The sequence below is a fragment of the Tiliqua scincoides genome, chromosome 2, assembly GCF_035046505.1.
Source record: "Tiliqua scincoides isolate rTilSci1 chromosome 2, rTilSci1.hap2, whole genome shotgun sequence".
Lineage (NCBI taxonomy): Eukaryota > Metazoa > Chordata > Lepidosauria > Squamata > Scincidae > Tiliqua > Tiliqua scincoides.
This window is the reverse complement of record NC_089822.1, coordinates 96,505,883-96,527,294: the sequence shown is the minus strand read 5'-3', so window position 1 is coordinate 96,527,294 and position 21,412 is coordinate 96,505,883. Positions and strand designations below refer to the sequence as shown.

General features: G+C 47.0%; 1 protein-coding gene across 1 annotated transcript; it reads left to right on the top strand.

Moving 5' to 3' along the window:
* Nucleotides 1-2,048: 2,048 nt before the first annotated feature.
* On the top strand, nucleotides 2,049-20,318 carry TRIM14 (tripartite motif containing 14). The gene is made up of 6 exons (XM_066617563.1): nucleotides 2,049-2,115; nucleotides 5,364-5,459; nucleotides 9,693-9,926; nucleotides 13,250-13,412; nucleotides 14,027-14,116; nucleotides 19,783-20,318. Exons 2-6 carry the CDS (start codon nucleotides 5,370-5,372, stop codon nucleotides 20,316-20,318), a joined length of 1,113 nt encoding a protein of 370 aa, XP_066473660.1. The 5' UTR covers nucleotides 2,049-2,115; nucleotides 5,364-5,369.
* Nucleotides 20,319-21,412: the final 1,094 nt, after the last annotated feature.

The window sequence follows — 21,412 nt, the reverse complement described above, 5'->3', positions numbered from 1 at the left end:
ACAAGAGACCTGAATTTATCCACATGTGGGAATTTTATGCAGTGCCCACAAATCCCCACTCCTGGCAGATGAGTAGAGAACTATGGGCAACATGGATACTAATGGGTTTTTTTCCCCCCATCTCTTGCCTCTGTTTTGGAGCAACTGTTGGCATGGAGGATTTATTCATGATCTTGCCCCATTCCCCTCTACCAGCCCGCTTCCTATACGAGCCCAGACTCATTTCAGTGCTGGTCCCCTCTTCTTCCTGGCTCCCTCTCCTTGGTTTCCAAAGGTTGAATTGAGTAGAGGTCATGGGAAGAACTAGTCTGCTAATCTCCCTTCTTGCTACTTGCTTTTGAGCTGGGATGCAGAGGAGGGTGGCAGAAGGGGCAGACTGCTGGCCTGATCCTGTACCACTTCATAAAAGCAGTTCTTGCGCTTGTCATGGGCATTGCACGTCTAGGACAAACGAGTAATCAATTCTGTGTTGGTCAGGCCATTCTGTTTAGGAAATGTGTCTCTCTTGTGGGCTCTCCATGATAGGATCAGTCTGGAACAGGTGGGCCATTGCTTTGCCTGGAGGCATTGAGGGTCTTGGGGCAGGCAATGAGTTCTCAGGGTAGCCATTGCTGAGGCCATGCTGGCAGAGAAGGAGGTTTGTACCATGCTTTGGATGATGGCAGGAAGGAGCTCAGGCAAGTGATGGTAGGCTCAGTGGGCAGGGAAGGCATGGAGGAAGCCTCCTTGGTGCAACTGGCCATGATTACTCCCCCTCTTTAATAAATTGCTTTTTTGGAGGAAGAAAATGGGGGATGGCTGGGGGGGAACAATTGGTGCAGAGAAATGGTCCAGACGGACCCTGCCATGGAGTCCACTAAGAAGGGAAATTCACAGGTAAGATCAAATTTCCCCTTTCCCTGAGGTCAGCAATCTGACTAGTGATGAGAGGTGATCCTGGGACTTAGGTGACTCATCCTGTGTGAGAGTGGAAGAGGAACCTCTCTACACATAGACAAGTGTGTTGCCTCTAATGTAGGCTCAGCTCACCTAGACTAGCACCACCAGGTCAAGTGAGAGGCACCTGGTGTACCTTCAGGTACCAGGAGACTGTGTCCCAGTCCTCAGGTTCTTAGCAATGGTACCAAAACTGTGCCAGGCTTTTTCTGCTCTCTCTCTCCAAGAAGAATATTTGGCTATGGTGACCAGTGTTGGGAGAGTATCACAGGGCAGGGAGTGGGTGGATAAGGTCCTGGGAGGGAGCAGCGGAATCGACGGTGGGTCCCCCATTTCTTTATGTATTGGGGTTATGGCATGAAAGATTGAAAACCTACCCATCTGGGTTAGGGTTCTGTTCCTGACATGTGTCACCTGTGGTTTTTCTGTTAAATTCCTGTGAGGGAGATTGTTGGCCAGCCGTCATTGGAGCTGAGTGAGAACCCCATCCTATGCATGTCTACTCAGAAGTACATCCCATTAGAGTCAATGGGACTGACTCCCAGGAAAGTGGGGCTGGGATTGCAGCCTCAGCCAAGAAAGCTCAGCCAAGCAGTGGGGGGCGCCTTCACCCCACTGAATAGCCCCAGGCAGGAGGTGCTGGGCGGGAAAGGCTGGCCCTGCCCTTTGGCCACCCTCGGAGGTGTAGTGTGTGTCCCTCTCCACCAGGGGTGCCAAGCGGCCTCCTGCCTGCCTGCCTCCCTCGGGCCACGTTGGCAGCCCTCCCAGCGCCCGCTTGCTTTCGCTTTCCTCTGCCTCGGCTGAGCGGGCGGCTGCAGGGCCCTCATGGCGCGGCGGGACGCGCTCTGCGACTGGTGCGCGCCGGAGGCGGCGGCGGCGGCCTGGAGCTGCCTCACGTGCCGGAGCTCCTTCTGCGGCGCCCACGCCGGGCCGCACCTGGCGGCGGAGGGCGCCCCTGCGGCCGCGTTCCGAGGCCACCGCCTCTGCCCGGCTGGCGAAGCCGTCGAGGAGCTGCGCGCGCTGCGGGACCTGGAGCGCTGCTGCGCCCAACACCGCGGCCGCCCGCTGGAGCTCTACTGCGAGGAATGCGCCCTCTGCGTGTGCGCCCTGTGCCCGGCTCTGGGTCCCCACCGCGGGCACAGCGTCAGCCTCCTGGCCCCGGCCGCGCAGGCCAAGCAGGTAGAGACGGCAGGAGCGGACCTGGATACTCTGGGCCTTCCCGCTGCTCAGGGTTAACGCCCCAAGCCTTCTTGGGGTCCCCAGCCGGTTGGATTCGTCGGCGGAACTCCCTGCAACTTGATTTTGGCCCACTTGGACTAAGGCAGGGTGATCAGATCCAATGGAGGACAGAGTGCCTCTACCTTTAACCCTTGTATAGAAGAAGGAATGTTGGCAGGTGCAGCTCAACTTGGAAGGCTTGGAAAAGCTGCCCCTGCCAACATTTCCTCTTCTACACCGTGGTTAAAGCTGTGGTTCCCAACCTTTAGGAACCCTGGGGCAAAAATTGGCATAATTGTGGACCACATGTGGCAGTGGGGGTCTGGTCAACACCCTCTCTGGTGGTCTGTCCCCCAGCGCTCCCCCATGGTCTGTCAAAGAGGACAAAGAATGAACCACCCACAGCCATAGCTGACTCTTCAGTCATAGCTATGCGCAGTCTGTTCTTTGCCCTCATTGGTGGTCTGTGGGAGATAGCTTGCTCAACGAGACACTGGAAGTGATCAAAGGTGATTTTTTCCCCCCTGAGATCTTGCAGACCACAGGTTGGGAACCAGTGAATTAAAGGTATAGCCACTCTGTCCTCCATTATATCTAGTCACCCTGGACTATGGACTCTTCTCTGGTCCTTCCTTCTGACCATTCGCAGGCTTAGCTCCTCAGGGTGCTGTCAGTGGATTCCCTGCTCTACTACAAATTTCTGATATTGCTGTGGGCATATCACTTAAATCAGTGTTTCTCAACCAGTGGTACTCGAGGTGGTACTCTCAGGATCCCCAAATCCCCACTGCCTGACAGGGAGACCAGCAAAGCACTGCAGCAAACAGCAGTAGGAGGCTCAGCTCAGCAGGTAGAGCTTGAAAAAGCCTTCACACCTGACCTGTGCCATTTACTGGTGTTTGTTGTGTTGCATCCTGGACTCCCAAACTAAAAGTAACTAGTGATTACATCATCACCAGTTATTTCAGGTGGTATTTCCAGTAGGTAGATGATATGAAGTGGTACAGTGTGGGACAATCTTTGAAAAACACTGCCTTAAAATCTCTCTTTTCCTATTCCCCGGATGAAGTGGATTTTTTCATCCATGAAAGCCTTGACCACAAAAAAAAATCTATTTATTTGTGCAGGTGATGCCACTGTTTGTTTCCTATTTCAAACCATCATGGAGGAAGCTCTCTATAGTTTAATTGGTTTATCATTGCACCTTATGCAAAAGATCTCCTGTTATAAACAGGCCTCTTCTGGCAGAAGTTAGTTCCTTGCTCCTGATTCCCAGTTCTGTATTCCTAGTTCTCCATTTTGTCCCCCCTTTTTGCTTTTGAACTGTGGTGCCCTTTGACTGTAAACACCTCCATAACTGGGACATGCGGTGCAGGGGCAGCAGGTGAGGCAGAACTACCCTGTCCAGGAAAAGCACTGCAGCTGCTCTGCCTGTTTACTCCTGAAGAGTCTCTCCTTACTCCCAAGGAGGCTCTCTTTATACCTGCTTTCTCAGGTGTAAGTGGATGGCTATGGTGCTTTTCCACCAATGAAGCGGTTCAGCCTCACCTGCCACCCCCTCCACCACGCGTCCCTGCTCCCTACCTGAGAGAAGCCACCACTAAAATTCACAAGACTCTGTGGTCCAGAGTCTTGTTTTTGGACAACTTGCTTTAAGCCATTTCCATCCAACATTGCATATATGCAACAGGGATCAAATGTGTACACCTGTGGGCTGGGCAGAAATGGGTTAAATGTGATCCCCCCCTGTCTATGTTTTTCTATTTCCAAAAGGTGATTTTTCATTTGATCCTCTGAATGGATATTTGTCTTGGCACTTATTAGAGGTTGAGAGACTGAGGGCCCAATCCTCTCCAACTTTCCAGCCCTGGTGCAGCTGCAGTGCAGCCCCGAGGTAAGGGAACCTGTTCCTGTACTTTGAGGAGGCTCCTGTGACTGCCTCCCCACCACAGGATGTAGCGCACATCCCATTGGCACGGCTGCACCTGCACAGGAAAATTGGATAGGATTGGGCCTTGAGGCTGTGTGCTTTCCCCAATTTTATTTTATGAAATGAGGTTCAAAAAGTATCTTTGTTGAAATGGCATGTGTGTCACTAAATGGCCAGATTTTCCCCAGAAGAGGGGCAAGGTTATTTTCCTATTTCCACATTTATTGCAGTGGGATTGTTGACAGTGCATGTGGATCTTACTGTTTAAAATTTGGAATATTTTTTGCGCTGGAGTTGAAAAAGCCAGGAATCTCTGTATTACGTTTTGCCCAGAAGCATTACTATCCAAACAATCTAAACTTGTGACGACTTTCTTGCTTCCTTCCAAAATTTTAACAGTTCATTGAGAGGGTGCACTCTTAGGAAGGCAAATGCCTCTTATTTTCCTCTGTGATTCAACTATGTAAATTTTGAGCACTACACCTTAATCGTATGGACAGAAGTGTGAAACTGGAGATCACATTTCCCAGAGGTTGGGATCTGGGTTGGCCGCTATTGGAAAGAAGATACTAAGAACATAAGAGCAGCCCTGCTGGATCAGGCCGTAGGCCCATCTAGTCCAGTTTCCAGTATTTCACAGTGGCCCACCAAATGCCTTAGGGAGCACACAAGACAAAAGAGACCCACATCCCAGGTGCCATCCCTTGCATCTGGCATTGCTGAACCAAATGGAACTTTGGTGTGGTCCAGCAGAGCTATTCTTACTGTTTGTATTAGTTGTAAAATTCTTACTGTTTGCTGTCTTACTGATTGTAATAGCCATGCGGTGGGTGGAGAAGCGGTTGGAGAAGCAGGTGAGGCAGAGCCTCCCCACCGGACTCCTTTGAAAAGCATCGCCACTGTGTGAGGCACCCAAGCACCCACAATCCACGTGGGTTGTGGGTTCTGGGGTGCCTCATGGTGGAGAGTCACTGCCTCACGTGCATTCTCACCGCATGTCCCTGATAGCCATGATAGTTAAAGCAAAACCTCCATGCATGGAAGCAGGACACTTCTGAACTGCTAGGGACAAACAAGAGGGAAGGACTTTGGCTTCATGACCTGCATAGAACTCTCCTGTAGGCCTCTCATAACTGCTAATGAACTAGTTGACCTTTGGCCTGTTCCAATAAGGCATGTCTTATCAGTTCTTATTAATAAAACTGTACTGAGTGCAGACTTTCCAATAAGTGTTCACAATTGATGCAATTCATCATGTGTTTTCTTATGTGCAACACAGGAAAACATGGCATTGCACTTGAAGCAGTTAGCACTAAAGAAGCAGCAAGAAGCTGACAACGTGAAACATATAGAAGACACTATTAATGAACTTCAGGTAAAGTGGATGTGGGCACTTTCACTTGATGCCATTATCATGTGGTATTAATATAGGACCATAAATGGCACTTACAAGGTGACATGATCAGTGTTCCCCCCCCCCCCAAGCTGCACAGCTCAAAGCCAAATTCCTTATACTTCCCTTGTCATCTTGGGGGGGGGGCACTTCCTTCTTGAGTGTTTTTGGGGGCCTATGTTCATTGGATCAGGACTGGCGGTGTTGCGTTCCTCTTGGCCTGCCCTTCAAAGTGGACTGAGGTGCAGTCACCTACTCTTAAGTAAATGTGGGCTTATGGCTCAATTTCACTTTCCATAGGGTTCAATACATTTTCCTTGTCAGCTGTCAGCTTCTCAGTCTCATGATCCACCAGCATTCAGGTCACAAATCACAGGTGGGACCCGGCCCATAGTTTGGGAAACAATGTCTTAGCTCCTTTGACATTGCCAAATATAGCAAGTGTGATCAAGCACTTGAAAATATCAAGGCCAGCAAGAGACCAAGGAAAAATCAAATACCATTCAGCCCCAAGAGTAATACATTAGCAGACTGACGAACAAATAAAAGAGTGGATGAACCTCAATAGTTATGTTGCCTTGTCTAGTGATTTATGAAAAGGTTCCATAGTGAGTACAAATTATAATCTTTTAATCAAGGATTTTCAATGCAGTTCTATGCATGTTTACTCAGAAATAATTTCAGCTGTATTCAGTAGGACTTGTTCCCTAGTAGGTGTGTTTACGATTGCCGCCCAAGTGTGTCATGAATATAATGCATCAATGTCTCTGGCTTTGCTGTGCACTTTACTTTTTTACCCATTCGCTTATAGACGGAGCGCTCCATAATGGGAGCGCAAGTATGCAAGCAATACTGTTGTCATATCTTAGTAAAACAACATCCACATTAGGTGATATGGTACACCCAGTTATGTACCAAAGGATGGAACCTGAAGTTATAAGGCAAAGACTCCAGTTGTTGGAGCAGAGTTGAAGTGGAGCAGAGAAAACTCTCTCACCATGTGGGGCCAAAGGGGTGGGAAGTATCAACTTTTCCACATTTTTCAATTCTCTCATAGGAATGGTCTCCCGGACAGTTTTGAATGGGTTTTTTTTTTCCCTCCCGGTTGAGGTTGCAGTCCTATTACTTACCTGGGAATAAACTCCATTGAACTTACTCAGTTGAGCTTACTTTTGGACTAGATATGCATAGGATTGTACTGTTGTGTAACCTGGTATATGTCTGGGCACAATCCTAACCAACTTCCCAGCCAAAGGCATAGTGGGGCTGTGCCAGTGGGGCATGTGCTGCATTCTGCAGTTGGGGGGGGGGGGCAGTCACAGAGGCCTCCTCAAACTAAGGCAATGTTTGTTCCCTTACCCATAAGTTGCATTGCTCTTATGTCGGTGCTGGAAAATGGGTTAGGATTGCGCCCTAAGAGAAAAAGGGGCACTTGCAGATGAGAATCAGCAGGTATAGGAAGAATTAAGTACCCCTTCCTTCTGCCATTGTTTCTTCCCTGCAATGCCCCCTCCCCACATGTCTGTTATTTTGATCAACAACAGATTTTGGAACAGGAGCTGACCAATCCAATTTTGTCCTAATATACCTAATGTCTGTTCAATAAACCAAAAGATTAGGGCAAAGGTGGATGGTGATTGGCTGATGGGAGTTGCTTAGCCAGAACTGGTGGAGTGGGGGAAGAATGTTCTGCCCCACAAGGGGTGATAGTTGACAGTTGGAAGTGGGATTTGGAGGAGAGCTGAAGATTGTAAGGATTGGAGAGCATAAAATATCTAAGAGAGAGAATTTGCCTGAAATTGCATGAAGTATATGACAGGCTCACAAATATGAGCCTCTCCTATGCACTGTACTTTATGAATACTTTATTTGTACTTTATGTACATAGGTACACAAAATATTTTATGTGCATTCAGCTGTGATGGGGGAGAGAGGACCGTTAGCCTTGGTTGCTTACCTGTTCACTGTGTGAGAAATTAAAGTAAGGAAAAATGTTCTTTTCTGTACAGTTAACAAAGAGGGGCAATGTGTGTGTAACTGATACGTACCAATAACTGAGTTTTGTCAGTTTAAAATGTACATGGAGTTCTGGTTTCAAAAAGACCTGTGCCTGCAGCCACATCTCTCTGCCAAAAGACTGCAGCAGACAGAGGGGACTCTACAAGGAAGAAGTCTTTAAAAAGTGATGGGTGAGGGGCAACAAGGACTTGGGTGGATTGTAGCCAAAGGGAAACGACCACTGATTCTTTAAATTAAAAAAATAAATAATGTGGGAGCAGGGAGGTCAAATGGCAGCATTGAGAATATGAAGAGGTAAGATCTGTTGGCCCTTTAAAAAAATAAATAAATAAGGACTTGGGACCAGTAGGATGCCGTAGAGAAGGGGTAGCTAGCCTTTCAACTTTAGCTCCTGGAGCTTTAACAATTGTGCAGAGGAGGGAAGATGACAAGTTGCACCTGCTGTAATTCCCTCTTCTACACAATGGTTAAAGGTCCAGGGACCCTAAAGTTGAAAGGTTGGCCACCCCTGCCATAAAGGAAGATGTGGTATCTTTAGTTGTCTACAGTGATGCCTAGTCGAGATAAGAAACTGGAAGAGGGAAGACTATTTTTGTTCCTTACCTTCTCTAAACTGCAGTGCAAGTGAGGTAAGAGCACCACCTCTCTGCTATACACTCTGGCTAACTTGAGAGAGACAGGCCACCACACCACCATGGGTGCTGGATGTTAGGGGGGCAATAGAAGAGGCAATAAGGAGAGGCAATAGAATTCCAATGAATCCCCTCCACACCCTTGTTAAAGTGAGAAAGATGTGTTTTCCACCCTTCCTTCACTATTGCGCTCCCTGCATTGGCTGAAGTGAGTTGTGCTGCTTGCTGAGCAGGCTGCTGAAATGGGTTATCAAGATCCAGCTGGGCCACTCCTTCTGATGGCCAAAGGGCAGGAAAGAGCCAGGTAAACAGTTGGGTAACCAGAGCTTGCCATCTGAGGTCCCCCCCCCCCTTGGCAGAATGCCATTGCTGTTGTTGGGCTCCAAGCCTGTTTGTGCAGGTGTAGCCATCTTCGAGACTCAGGGCCAAACTACACAGGGGGCTTAGTAGGGTGTTGTTTTTCCCTAACCTTTTAAAAAAATAATACATGAAATGCTACCATAGAGGCTGTGATCTGTGATAGAAGACTAGCATACGGGGTGTGTGCGCTCACACATGAGCACCTCTCACAACTCCCCATATGTTGTCCCGGCTCTCTTTGTTTCTGTATTGAATTGATATCCCGTTCTTCCTTTAGAAAGCCCTGAGCCACTTACACAAGCGTCCGAATTATTTCCCATCTATAGACCAGTCTGATCCACACCTTCATTGTAAGCTAACTGTGCTACAGCATTTGATCCTGTTTCCTTCCTTAGGCCAGCCCTCAGCAAAGGATAAAGCTGTGGGCAGGACAAAATAATCTCCAAGAGGCACATGGGAAAGCAGTCTTTCAATTTGTGTGCGTTTTTCAGTTCAAGCCATTTCTGTCCAACATTGCATATATACAACAGGGATCAAATGTGTACACCTGTGGGCTGGGCAGAAATGGGCTTTTAAAAAATCCCACACTGCAGTCTTATACACACTTTCCTGGGAGTAAGACCCATTGAAAATAATGGGGCTTACTTCAGAGTAGACATGCATAGGATTGCACTGACAATTTCCATTTCAATGGAGAAACAGCAAGGAGCCTGCAGCTTCACAACCCTCTCCCCTCCCCTGTTAGTCTGCTCAAAATTGCCCTCCTCCAGCAAATTTATTCCCTGAAGTGGAGACTATATGGTACCTCCATTTTTTTTCTCTCACAGGTGGGGGAACAGCAGGACCTTGGAATAAGAGGAGGAAAATGGCAGGAAGGGAAAGAATTAAGCATCTGCTTCCTGCCCCCCCCCTTCATCCACACAGTTGCAGCCCCTAATGCTGTTTTTCAAGGGAGTCTCTGAACATGTCAGTTCAATGCTTAGCAGCATCCTTTGGGGGAACCAGAGCCTCTTTTGTCCGCAGTGCTGTCCATGTGTCTCCCGCTTATGCCTGGGTCAAATGTGAACTGAGACTCTGCTCTCTGTTCCCGAGCTGCTTTTCTTTCCAGAGACTGTATTTTAAAAAAGAATGTCACCCTTTTATAAAGGCCTCTAGGAATTGGATGTTCTGTTTTCATGGTAAGTTGTGTCTTTTTTCCCCACAGAATCATACTTTGGCAAGTAGGACCTGGTTGACTGGGAAGTTCTGTGAACTCCGGCTACTGTTTGATGAAGAGGAAACTTCAACCAAGAGATACTTGGATGAGAAGGCTCAGCATGCCCTGAAGACATATGGAGAACAGATGGAAGCTGGCGAGGGACAAATTAAGATCATAGACAGTTTTGCTGAGCGGATCAGACAGATCCAGTTGCGACCTGACCCTCTTCATTTACTCAAGGTAGATGTGTGTGTTCTCTTTCTACCTGTCAAATAGCATCTTGTCAGAGGACAAGGTGGGTGGAAAGCAGATTCAGGGTCCTCTCTGTAATGTTGGTGGTGCCATAAGGTGTCTAGTGCCATAGATGCACATGCTGCTTTATAGATGAAGATAAACAAAACAGGTAGGTTCCCTTGCAAAGGACAATCTGTATTCTGACATAGAGGAGATAGGAGAACCAGGAGATGGGGAAGATGGAGATGGACAGGGAAGAGTATGCATGAATGCAGATAAACATGTTTGGGTTCTGTGTCTGTGAGGACTAAAGAGCTAAGTTAAGCCAAAGGTATCTCAAACCTGAATTTGATGGAGGGATCTGGAGGGAGGAAGGCAGAGATGTGACACCATATAGGTATTCTGGGAGGGATTTCTAGGCATAAAGGGCATCAAGGGAAAGTGGAGTTGTTTTTTTCAGTGAACACCTGAGATGTCTTGGAGGAATCCTTTTGCTTCAAAAGTCTCACTGTAAGCTAACTTGATCAGGGAAACACAAGAGTAGGGAAGTGAGTAAAAAGAGCCTCTGTGTCTATCCATCCCTAGGTTAGGAAGCCTTTGCAGAGCTTACAGTCCAATCCTGAGCTGCCTGGTGTGCGAGGCTGCTGAACGCCAAAATGGCTACTGGGCAGCCCATAGTGGCTCCACAGGGAAAGGGAAGTAGCCCCGCAATGAGGCAACTTAATTTTGTGGTGGCTCTTGAGCTGGTGCAGAATCAAGGAGTCCCATGTTGGGCTGCGAGACCCGACACGGGGCTCAGGATCCGGTGGAGTTGAGCTCTGCAGGTCCTGCCCCCTGTCACCCTGCTCCCATCCCCGCCACGCCCTCTCCCTACCCCAGAATGCCTCCCTCCGCCTCCCCCATGCTCCCACTCACCTCTCCGCCACCCAGTGGTTTGGGCAAGCTGCAGGGCTGAGGACTGCCGGCCCAGCACTGGTTGGCCCAGCACGGGCTCTCACTGGGTTAACTCCAGCACTGGGCCTGCTGTAACGGTCGCAGACGTGCCTTATGGCACATTTGTGATAGTGTGCGCCAGTAGTAAGCTGGTGTGCAGTGCTCTGGATTGGGCCCTTGCTTCTGAGGTTTGGAAGCTTCACTGGCTTTCTTCCCGGTGCTTAGCAACTGGTATCTAGAATTTGGAAGAGTCGGTGATGCTTGAACAGAGTTAAATATAGTGCAACCAAAATTTTGAGTTCATTCAGAACTTGGAAAGGGTGCTAAGTTTTAGTTTTTTCACTCAATAATTTTTAAAGATTAATCTTAATAAGTAACTTTAAAACACCCAACTGAGAGCACTCTGCCTATCACTACTTATTTTATTATTATTTTTTCACATTTTTATACCATCCTTCCTATCAGGAGCTCAGGGTGGTGTACACAGTTCCTCCCTTATGTCCTCACAGCAACCCTGTGTGGTAGGTGAGGCTGAAAAAGAGTGACTGGTCCAAGTTCACCAGGAAGCTTTTTTGCCGAGAGGGGATTTGAACCTTGATCTTCCATGCCTAAATCCAACTCTTGATCCAATAAGCCATTGTGGCTCCCTTTTGGTGTTAAAATCAGATCTCTGCCCCCCATTTCTGCTTTATATATGAATGGCACAGCAGCTCCATCACATCTAGATTGGCCTTAAGTTCCACATTCTAAATGGTATGATTGTGGATATGTGGAATCTCTGTGCTCTTCTAATATGTCCTTCTTTGTCCATCCGTCTTTCATATTTGTATTCCACCCTACTTTCATGGAGATCAGTACCGTATTTGGCAGTGGTTCTCACACATTTAGCACCGGGACCCACTTTTTAGAATGAGAATCGGTCAGCACCCACCAGAAGTGATGTCATGATTGGAAGTGACATCATCAAGCAGGAGAATTTTTAACAATCCCAGGCTGCAATCCGACCCACACTTACCCAGGAATAAGACTGATTTACTAACATTGTTAAAAGAATATACATAGTAGCTTGTTAAAAGTACAGGTCTGTAACCTTTCCCCAAATGCAGTCATATACCATGGTAGCCTCAAGTCTAATATATTAAAAATAAAATATTGAAATGAAGGGGGACCCGCCTGAAATTGGCTCGAGACCCACCTAGTGGGTCCCGACCCACAGTTTGAGAAACACTGGTATATGGGGTTTATCCCTTTCCAAGTCAAAAGATTTCAGGGGGTGATTGCAGTTTGTTAATTCAACATCCTTTTGTTCCTACAAACCTAAAATCACATCTGCGATACAAAAGTCCACCATTAATTTTTAAATATATGTGCTGATGGGTTATGACATCAATTCACATGTAGTCCTTGTGTGTTAGTTACACATCCAGTGGGGTGACAGAGTAAACCTTGGATTTGCACACCCTCTCCCTTCACGTACGGGACTTGAATGTGAACTGAAGCCTACAAATCTCCTGAGGGCTACACATGCAGGCATTGATGTACTGATGCATACTATGAGTAGGAGAGAACATGTGAGTCTTGTTTGCACACCCTTTTGCATGTGTAACCAATATACCCAGGCCATGCATGAACTGGCTTTTCATCCTGCTAGATTTTAGAAGGCACCAGTGACCATCTTTGTCTTAAGGGTTGCTTTAACACAGGCTACCCAAAATATCTGAGAATTAACTGGAACCAGTCATGCATTTCAGCCTTGTTCTGCAAGCCCAACTCTGTGTATGCTTGTGTCGCCCTTCATGAATTATGGCAGTGGATCCCAAACTTCCATGAGCGTGTCATCGTGCCCCAGGATACTACGGGGAATTCACAGGCTCTCCCAGGTGCAGCCATCTTGGCTGGGCCAAGATCTCCTGAGATTTTGCATACTCTCACAAGATATTGCACAATCTCAGGGGACTGCTAAAAGCTGTCTCATCCTCCCATGGCACAGTACCACTGGGACAGGGCCCCATGAAATAATTCCTGCAATACGAAGGTCACCTTGACCAGGTTAAGTTTGGGAACACTGTGTTATGGTATCACCACCAGAGCCATTTTGTCCTGGGTTCATCCCATGCTGTTGCTGATACATTTGAAGGCTGATTGTCACTGAGATGGATGGTGTTCAGTCATGTGGGTCCTTCCCACCGCAGCTAGTCGCCAATTGTATAAGAAACCCACTTGACTGATTCTTCCCACTTGAAGTTGGGCCTTGACATGGCATGGCAGCAGGGTCGGATGAACACGTATCTAAGCTGATCCTGAATCCCTCTATGAAAGGTGCATCAGTGGAGTGGCTGGTGTTTGGAAACCACCAAACGTGGCTATAGAGAAAAAATTAATTTCTCACTCTGCAGGACTACAGTCCAATTGAAAAAGAAATGGTGAAGCAGCGGATTCCCACAGAGCTGCGGGTTCCAGTGCCTGTGTCATTTGAACACGTTACAAACCATTTCAGGCGTTTTGTGGAAACGATTCAGTCCATTGTGCAGAAGCCACTTGAAGCTCGGCTCAAGGAAGGTACATGGAACGCGCCCAGCGCCTTGCTACAACATCTGCTTCTTCTGTATCTGCCAGGAATGCTGTTGTGCTCTTGGAAGCATATCATGCTTGTTGCAATGAGCTGATTCCTAGGCCCTCAGTATGACCCTAGGTCCTCAGTTGTCATGTGAAGAATCACCAGGGATCACCAGTACTGGCTTTGATGAACATGACGTGTGTGACTTACTCAGTCACACACAACATGACTTACTCAGCTTTTTCTGAGTAAGCTAGATTTCCACCTGTGGGAAACTTCAAGCATGTGCTTCTCCTCCCTGCATTTTGATGTGATTATTCCCAAGGGGAAAGTGTCACCCAGCCCAGAGTGTCTTTGGAATGCATAGCTACAAGAGGTGCGGCCAGAGAATTTTACTTTAATGCCCCCTCTGGTTTCATATTCCAATAGGCTGCCTATAACTTGGGCAAACAAGATGTGAAATCCAGACTTCGCTTGCTATCATTCCAGGTTGCTATGGACCCTGAAAGTAACAACAGAAGTTATATTTCTCTTAATCTGTATTTAAGCAGCAAGTGCTTTCTTGTCCCGGAAGAGCATTGACTAAATAACTCTCGTTTGTTTTTGGTCTTTGAAGATGTTTTCAGCAGCCTTAACAGCACCTTGAAGAAGGAGCCTTGCGTTTTGTTGACGACGAAGTCTTGTGATCGGTCACTCTTCTTAAAATGTATGTATTCTTCTGCGACACTGGAGTATATTTTCCCATCCTGCCTGTCTTGGTTAGGAACTCAGTAATAGGAATGGTTAGCCCAAATTGGGCTTGTAGAGCTGCCTTTGTAGGGAAATCATTGATCCTTCTAGCTCAGTGGTTCCCAGCCTGTGGTCTGGGGACCACAGGTGGTTCATGACACCCTAAGAAGTGGTCTGCAAGGTCTCAGGAAAAAAAGATGACCTTTGATCACTTCCAGTGTCTCGCCAAGTGAGTGTTTAGCTGTGGCTGTAGGTGGTCTGTTCTCTGCCCTCTCTGGTGGTCCAGCACTTGCTGAAGTGCCAGCTGTGGGAAGATCCATTCTCCATCCTTTCAGTAGTCTGTGGAAGAGCGCTCACTCCGTGAGATGCTTCCCCATGAATCGTAGGCTGGAGAATGGACACAGCTGGCATTTTCAGTGTCTTGCTGAGCACTCCCAAATGGGCTACCAAACTGTATTTTTGTGTGTGGTGGGGATGGAAGGGGTTGCATGTGGTCCACAACAATTCCAATGTTTGTCTCAGTGGTCTGCAGGCTTCTAAAGGCTGGGAACTACTGTTCTAGTTCCATATGACTCCCACTAGAGATGGGTGAGCTCCCCTTCTTCGATTTGAATAGGTCCACAGATGATTCACAGTGCAATCCTAATGTTCCCTTATGCTGGTGCAGTAGATCCTGGGCTGGCATAAAGTGTTGCAAATGGGCAGTAAAGCATATTGGCCATGACTCGCGGTAAGCTGCTCCAAGGGGAAGTCCTGCACTGTAGTGCTGGTGCCAGATCTGGACACGCAGCCACTGGAGCAGATGACTTCTGCACTGAGTGGTGCAGGGGGAAGGTGGAACAGAGGTGGGGAGGGGTGTAACAGGGTGGGGGAGAGTGGAACAGTGGCTGGCTCAGGTCCAGAAGAGAGTGGGATCAGCAGAGGAAGCATATCCTGCCCCCTTCCTGGGCCTGAAAGCACTACACGGGGCTTTTCGGACTTGTGCAGCTATTGGGCAGGCTGGGGCTTTACATGAGGTAAGGGGAATGTCCCCTTACCCTGAGTGGACCTCCAGCCTGCTCCTCACCAGTGCTGGATATGACACGGGTCAGCGCTTCTCAAACTCTCAGGGAAGTGGAGTCCTGCCTCCAGAGGGTCCTCTGAGCCCCACAGAGGCCACACCTGTCATCTTTCTGCAGCCTCTGTGGGCCTCAAAATGATTGCTAGATTTAAAAAAATGTTACTTACAATTTTATTCTAAAACCTCAAGTGATGTTTTTATTGCCTTATAAGGCATTCTGAGGCCTGGAAGCTTCAGAATGTCTTATAAGGCAATTAAAAAAATAATAAAGGTAGATGTAACTTTTTTTCAATCTAACAATCATTTTGAGGCTCACAAAGGCTGCGGGAGGACGTGTGGCTTTTGTGGGGCTACAGAGGGGGCATGCGGGATGAGTTGTGGATCTGATCTACGATTAACTGAAACCGCAGATATGCCCCCTGCCCCGTAACTGTATTTTCAACATTTTCTTAAAAAAACCTTATGGGCAGCATGAAGCCAATGTTACCAGTGTCATTTAAATGGTGAAATTTTGGGAGCTTATAAAAGTTCCCCCTGTCAAGGCTCCCTCGGTGAGTTCATTCTCCATTTCTGACTATGTGCAAATTGCACTTGCAAAGGGATCTGAGAGAGAGTCTCTGGAGACAAAGACCTCGCTTCCCACTACCTCTGGAGCACAAAGCTTATTGCAGTCTCCATGCCAAGGAATGTTGGAGGCCATCTTTTGAGGCTCCGAAGAAACTCACTGTGAAATTAAGGGATGCAAGCAAGATCATCTTGGGTTGCCTACAAGGCTCATTCCCCACTTAAATTCTTGCTGAAAATGTAGAGCATTTTTGTCTTGGAAAGGTTTCCTAGGACTTGATTGGACAAGCTCTTGAATTGCACCAATTTCTTTTTGCTCAAGGCTTGGGAAGGACTTTTGTGTGTTCTCTTGAAGCCTTGAAAACTTAAAAAAACCATATTTTGGCTGTTTGTGGGTTCTAATATCCAATGATACAGGCTGATAGTGACTTGTTAATTAGAAGAAATTGTGTGTGTGTGTGTGTGTGTGTGTGCGTGGTGCTTTTTAATATTGGTTAATGTTAAGTTCTCTGAGTTGGGAAAGATTGAGGTATTTTAAGAGCTTGTTTCTATTTATATGTTGGATTTTTTGTACCTGAGCTTGGGGAATTTTGCTAACATCTCTAGTGTATTCTAACTATGCCTTGTTTTTGAAGCATTGTTCCCAGTCTTCAAGCAGCTTGGCATGGGGAGGGGTTAGAGGGGCTGTTTCCCAGGTTGAAGTCATGGGCTCACCCTGAGGTGGACCACCCCAGTAGAATGACCGCTTTTGGAGGGAAACTAAACAAGAAAAGGGATACAAGATGAGAGAACATGTGCAAACCTGAATTTTACTTTAACACCTCCTCTATGTCCATTCACTCATTCACTCTTTTGTGCATACACCCCACTTCACCTATAACGCTCCAGGAACTAGTTACACCCCTCAGTCTATCAATGGTGCTTTTCTCCTCCCTTCTCTCCTCGCATTCTAGCAAAAGCACTGTCTGCCCCTAGGTGATGTATGCAAACAGGGTTGTGCTCCCCCACCAACTTCCGGGCATTTGGAATGTTGCTTAAAGTATATTCCATGATATCTAAGAAGCCAAGCCAGTAGCTAGAGAGGGCTTACTTGAGTTGGCGTGACATAGGGCTCTCACAATTGTTGTAAAGGTTTCAGGCAATGCAACCCATGCAGGACTGGCTCAAGACCTCCTGGCACCTGAGATGGCATGCCAAATGCTGTCTCCCTTAGATGATGCTGTGTCCCTCTAGCCACTGCTTCTCCTCTCCTCCACAGTTCCACTCTTCTCTCTTCCTTTTCCAATTCTGGGAGTGGAAAGAGGAGAGGGATCAGTGGAGACAAGTAGGCAGACACATACGGTTGCCACTGCCAGTCTGCTGCCCAAGGAGATTGCTTCATTTGGCTTCATGGATATGCCAGCCCTGAGCCCATGTGTCCCTCAGATTTTCTTGTTCATTGAGTTTTTCTGATTAATGTTTCGGCAAATTTACCTGTCCTGTGTTTTAGTTCAAAATTTCATTGGTTTTTCCATTGCCATGGCAGTGTCTTGGCAAGTTTATCTCATCTCATGCTGCTAGCTACATTGATTGTTTTAATATCGAATGGAAAGGTGGGTCACCTTGCACTTACTCTTGCTTTAGCTGGCTTTCACTTCATAATTAGATGTACAGAAAGCCAATGCACCAAGGGGGCAGTGAGAGGTCTGCCTCAGTTGCCAGCCATAAGGGAGTACTAAGGGGGTGCCAGTGTTGCATGCCTTTTTTATGCCCGGCTGGCTGGCACAAAAATCACAGCACTTGATTGCTTCTTTCTGAGATACCAGCAAGAAGGAAGAGGGGCTGCCCATGTTGCTTGCCTGTTGGTCCTTCTTTCATTGCATTAAAATATATAAATACAGTGGATCCTAGCAGCCGAATCCTGGCCCCACCTCTTCTGGCTGCAACTAGAGGCATCTTAGGATTGCTTGTGCTGGGTACGCTGGGCAAGCAGTTAAAGAGCCATGTGAAAGACAAGTTAGTTGAAAGAGTCAGTAAGGGGGGGAGGAGGGGAGTATCAAAAAATTATCAGCTCCGGGTGTCAATTGTACTCGATATGCCACTGCAGAAAACAAAGGTAAAAATAATATTAAGATTTTCGTTAAAAAATTAAGTGTGTTTCCTTTTACATAAGTTAGGTCCTATATCTGGAAGCACTGAAGGTCACTGCTCCAAAGTGTGGTCCAGTTGGGCTTTTCTGTTTACTGCGTTCAGCCTGCAGCTGCCATATGTAGAAACGCACACGGCCAGTCTCCATCAGCGTCTCCTTCCTGGCAGCCATCCCTTGCTCTGGGAAACTGGGCATAATAAGTCTCTCATGCCACCTTGTGGCAAGATTCTGACTGAACAAAGTGGACAAAATATGGTCCTTAAATAAAACCTCTTCGGTTTAGTAAGATGTTTGACAAAATGCTGACTGCAAACTAGAGAACTTTTATGTGAAGACAATATTCATCTTGTTTATATTTCAGTCAGTATCTAGTCACCAGCTATCGAGATTTCAGAGGTGGAATCTGCCTTGTAAGTGCTCAAAACTGCCAACACCACTTCACATTTTTGTAGCACTTGGGAGCATCTCAGGTGTTTCAACTACATTACATAATAATCCTCACGACAACCCTGTAAAGATAGGCAAATGTTTTCATCATCTCTGTGTGCCAGATTCTAAGAGAAGAGTTGCTTACCTGAGACTACTTTGTGAGGTTCTGGTAGATGCGTGGGGTCACTTTGGTTCCCAGTAGTACCTGAGCCTTGATGCTTTAGGAACGTGCTTTATTATTTACATATTGATTTTTCTAGCAAAATGCCCAAGGTTATGGTAGGCAGAGTACATATCCAGGTAGGATTTGTATGTACCACAGACTTCTAGGGACGTACAAGGCACACATTGAACCTTCTTATGGGATCCCTCTCAGAGTGAGGGCTGGGCCACCCAGTGTCGGGGATGGAGGTCAGTTTTTGCTATCACTGCCTCTCCAAGTGCATCATTTTCCTTGAATCCCTGTAGGAGTGAATGGCAGCCATTTACTTATAAGGAAGACATTAAAGGGAGAGGCACTGTGGTGGCGGTAGTGGCAAAATGTTGATGACCCGGCTGTTGAGAATCAAGACACCTCCTGTTTCCACTGTCCCACCTCTCTTCCACATAGTTATGTGTTTGGTTTGCTGAGTAACATAGTCAGAAAAAGTGTAAATATGTAGGCATCTTTGTGTGGCGGGATGTTAGTGGTATTAGGAATCTGTGTAACCAGCTGCCAAGAACATTTCCTTGTATACAATGACTTGAATGGATTTTTGGTTGTTGGTCAATATGTTTAGAATTGAGAAATTGGCTTCAAGGGCAGAATGTGTTGGACAATGCTATCAAAAACAGCCTCCCTGTGTCTACTTTTCCAATGCATATCTAGCAAAACTTGCCATGTGGTGTAGTGTCATCACTCTGTGAACATGTCCACCACCTGCTCCACATTTCTGGCTGCTGCTGTCAGGAACGGGGAGATATGCAACATCATGGTCTGTAGTTTCACCAATTCTTGAGGTGGAGAAGTAGACAAAAGAGACTTCTCATGAAATCCTTCCATCATTCAATAAGTGGGGGGGGGGGCATGATTGCACTTGCTGGCCCTTGATGCTGATGCTCCTGGTGGCCACATGTTCAACTTTTATGAGAAAGTGCTGGTACCAAGGTATACTTTGGGATCAGAAGCCTTGGCTTCTCTTTTCTACATCTATAGTGTATGCTGGCATGACCCCTTTCTCTTGGAAGTCAAAATACAGCCACTAGATGGCACAGGCAGCAGCCATGTTGAAGGGTGTGCCCCCCCCCCATTTCCAACATTTACTGAACATGGAGTGGATGTTGTGAGAAAGTGGCTGAGGATGCTGTTTTCAGTGATAACTCTGTGTCATGCATTAAGGCTAGTTAGTCTTAACCCATCCATCATAGATCTTCAGGCTCTTCTTTATACATGAGATGTTACCTATGAATGTTTTTCCTGCAGATGCAAGATCACCCACTCTGGACCTCAGTAGTTTGCACCCCAGGTTGATCTTGTCTGAAGACCTCCTTTCAGTGAGCTGCTGCTGGAGGAGAAGGTTTTATCCTTCGAGCCCACAGAGATTTGACAGACTCTGGCAAGTCTTGAGCAGGGACTGTTTTTCTGCTGGGAGTCATTACTGGGAGGTGGATTTGCTTCAGGCAGAGGAAGGCTGGTGGATTGGGGCAGCTTATCCCTCCCTCAAGAGAAAAGGAGAGTCTGAATTGTGCCGCCTGGGGTGGAACCGAGCATCCTGGTGTCTCAAAAGGTTTGATTTTGAATACTGGGCATTCCACAATGGGGAGAGAGTTCAAATTCAAACAGAAGTTGATCCTGAACAAGTTGGGGTTTTCCTGGATTATGAAGCTGGGATCCTGTCTTTCTATAATGTAACCGATGGGATGGCACACCTACATACATTTCGCTCCAAGTTCACTGAGCCAGTTTACCCAGCACTGAGGTTGTGGAAGGGGACTATAACAATGTATCGGTTAACTTAAGGCTGATGACAGGACAGTAACATAGACCAGTTCCACATCAGGATCTAGATTAAGCAGCCCCATCGATAACGATTGCAATAAGTATTTTGAAAAGAAGGATATCGGATGATTTCGGAGTTGACAACTCTTTACTTAGAATGACTGTCAAATATAGGAAGTAGTGTGTGTGTGTGCCACAATTCCTCACACACAAAAACTTTGGCACTGGGGACAGGGTTTAACATTCTGAGAATCTTCTTTTTTCTGCCCAAACACACTGTAGTATATATCAAATGAAATTTTGGAAACTAGGGTGAGCAGCTCAGTAGTATTTCCAGTGATCAGGGACTGAAATTTGTAGAAATGATTAAACTTCCTGCAGCCTCTAGAGCCGCTGCTCCTGGTAGCTTCCATTTTCGCCCCCCTCCCAATAATGCTGTAGCATCAATGTGATGGAAGTTTCTCGGTTACATAATTTTTAAGAAGCACTGGCAGGGAGGTGTAGGGGTGTGTGCACATTTTTTACCCAGAAGCCTCTTCTCAGTGATGCTACATCATCATACAACATTGTTTGGGGGGACTGAATGGCAGCCACCAGAAAAAGCAAGTTTCCCAACAAATCCTGGCCTTGTGAATGGGTTAGACAAGTGGGGGAAGGCATTTCAGGCCAGCACTAATGACCTTCTGACCTGTGGAAGGCAGGGTTTGTGCAAGGATCTTCTTGCTAGACTGAGGTCTAGTTCAGGGTTTCTCAGACTGTGGGTTGTGACCCACTTGTTGGGTCGCGACCTGATTGTTGGTGGGTCACGAAACTGCAACTGACAAGCAGACAAGCAAAATGCATTGAGACCTATGGAAAGTGAAACAGCCACAGTGCACATTTACTTGTGAGTAGACAACTGTGCCTTGGTCCATTGCAAAGGGCAGGCTGAAAGGAATACAACACCACCAGAATGGTCCAGATCCAATAAGCACAGCCCCCCCCTTAAATACGTAAGAAGGAAGTCCCTCCCTCCAAGCTGAAGAATGTATTGAGCCCTATGGAAAGAAGCAAACATGTCTTAGTTCATGTTGAAGGTCTGGTGAAGGGGAATGCAGGGCTACCAGAATGGTCC

Excerpts from the sequence above, each read along its gene's own strand:
- TRIM14 (XM_066617563.1), top strand. The coding sequence starts at position 5,370 with ATGGCATTGCACTTGAAGCAGTTAGCACTAAAGAAGCAGCAAGAAGCT. Across the intron at positions 5,460-9,692 it reads ACACTATTAATGAACTTCAG|AATCATACTTTGGCAAGTAG; the intron begins GTAAAGTGGATG and ends TTTTCCCCACAG. Across the intron at positions 14,117-19,782 it reads TCGGTCACTCTTCTTAAAAT|ATGCAAGATCACCCACTCTG; the intron begins GTATGTATTCTT and ends TTTTTCCTGCAG.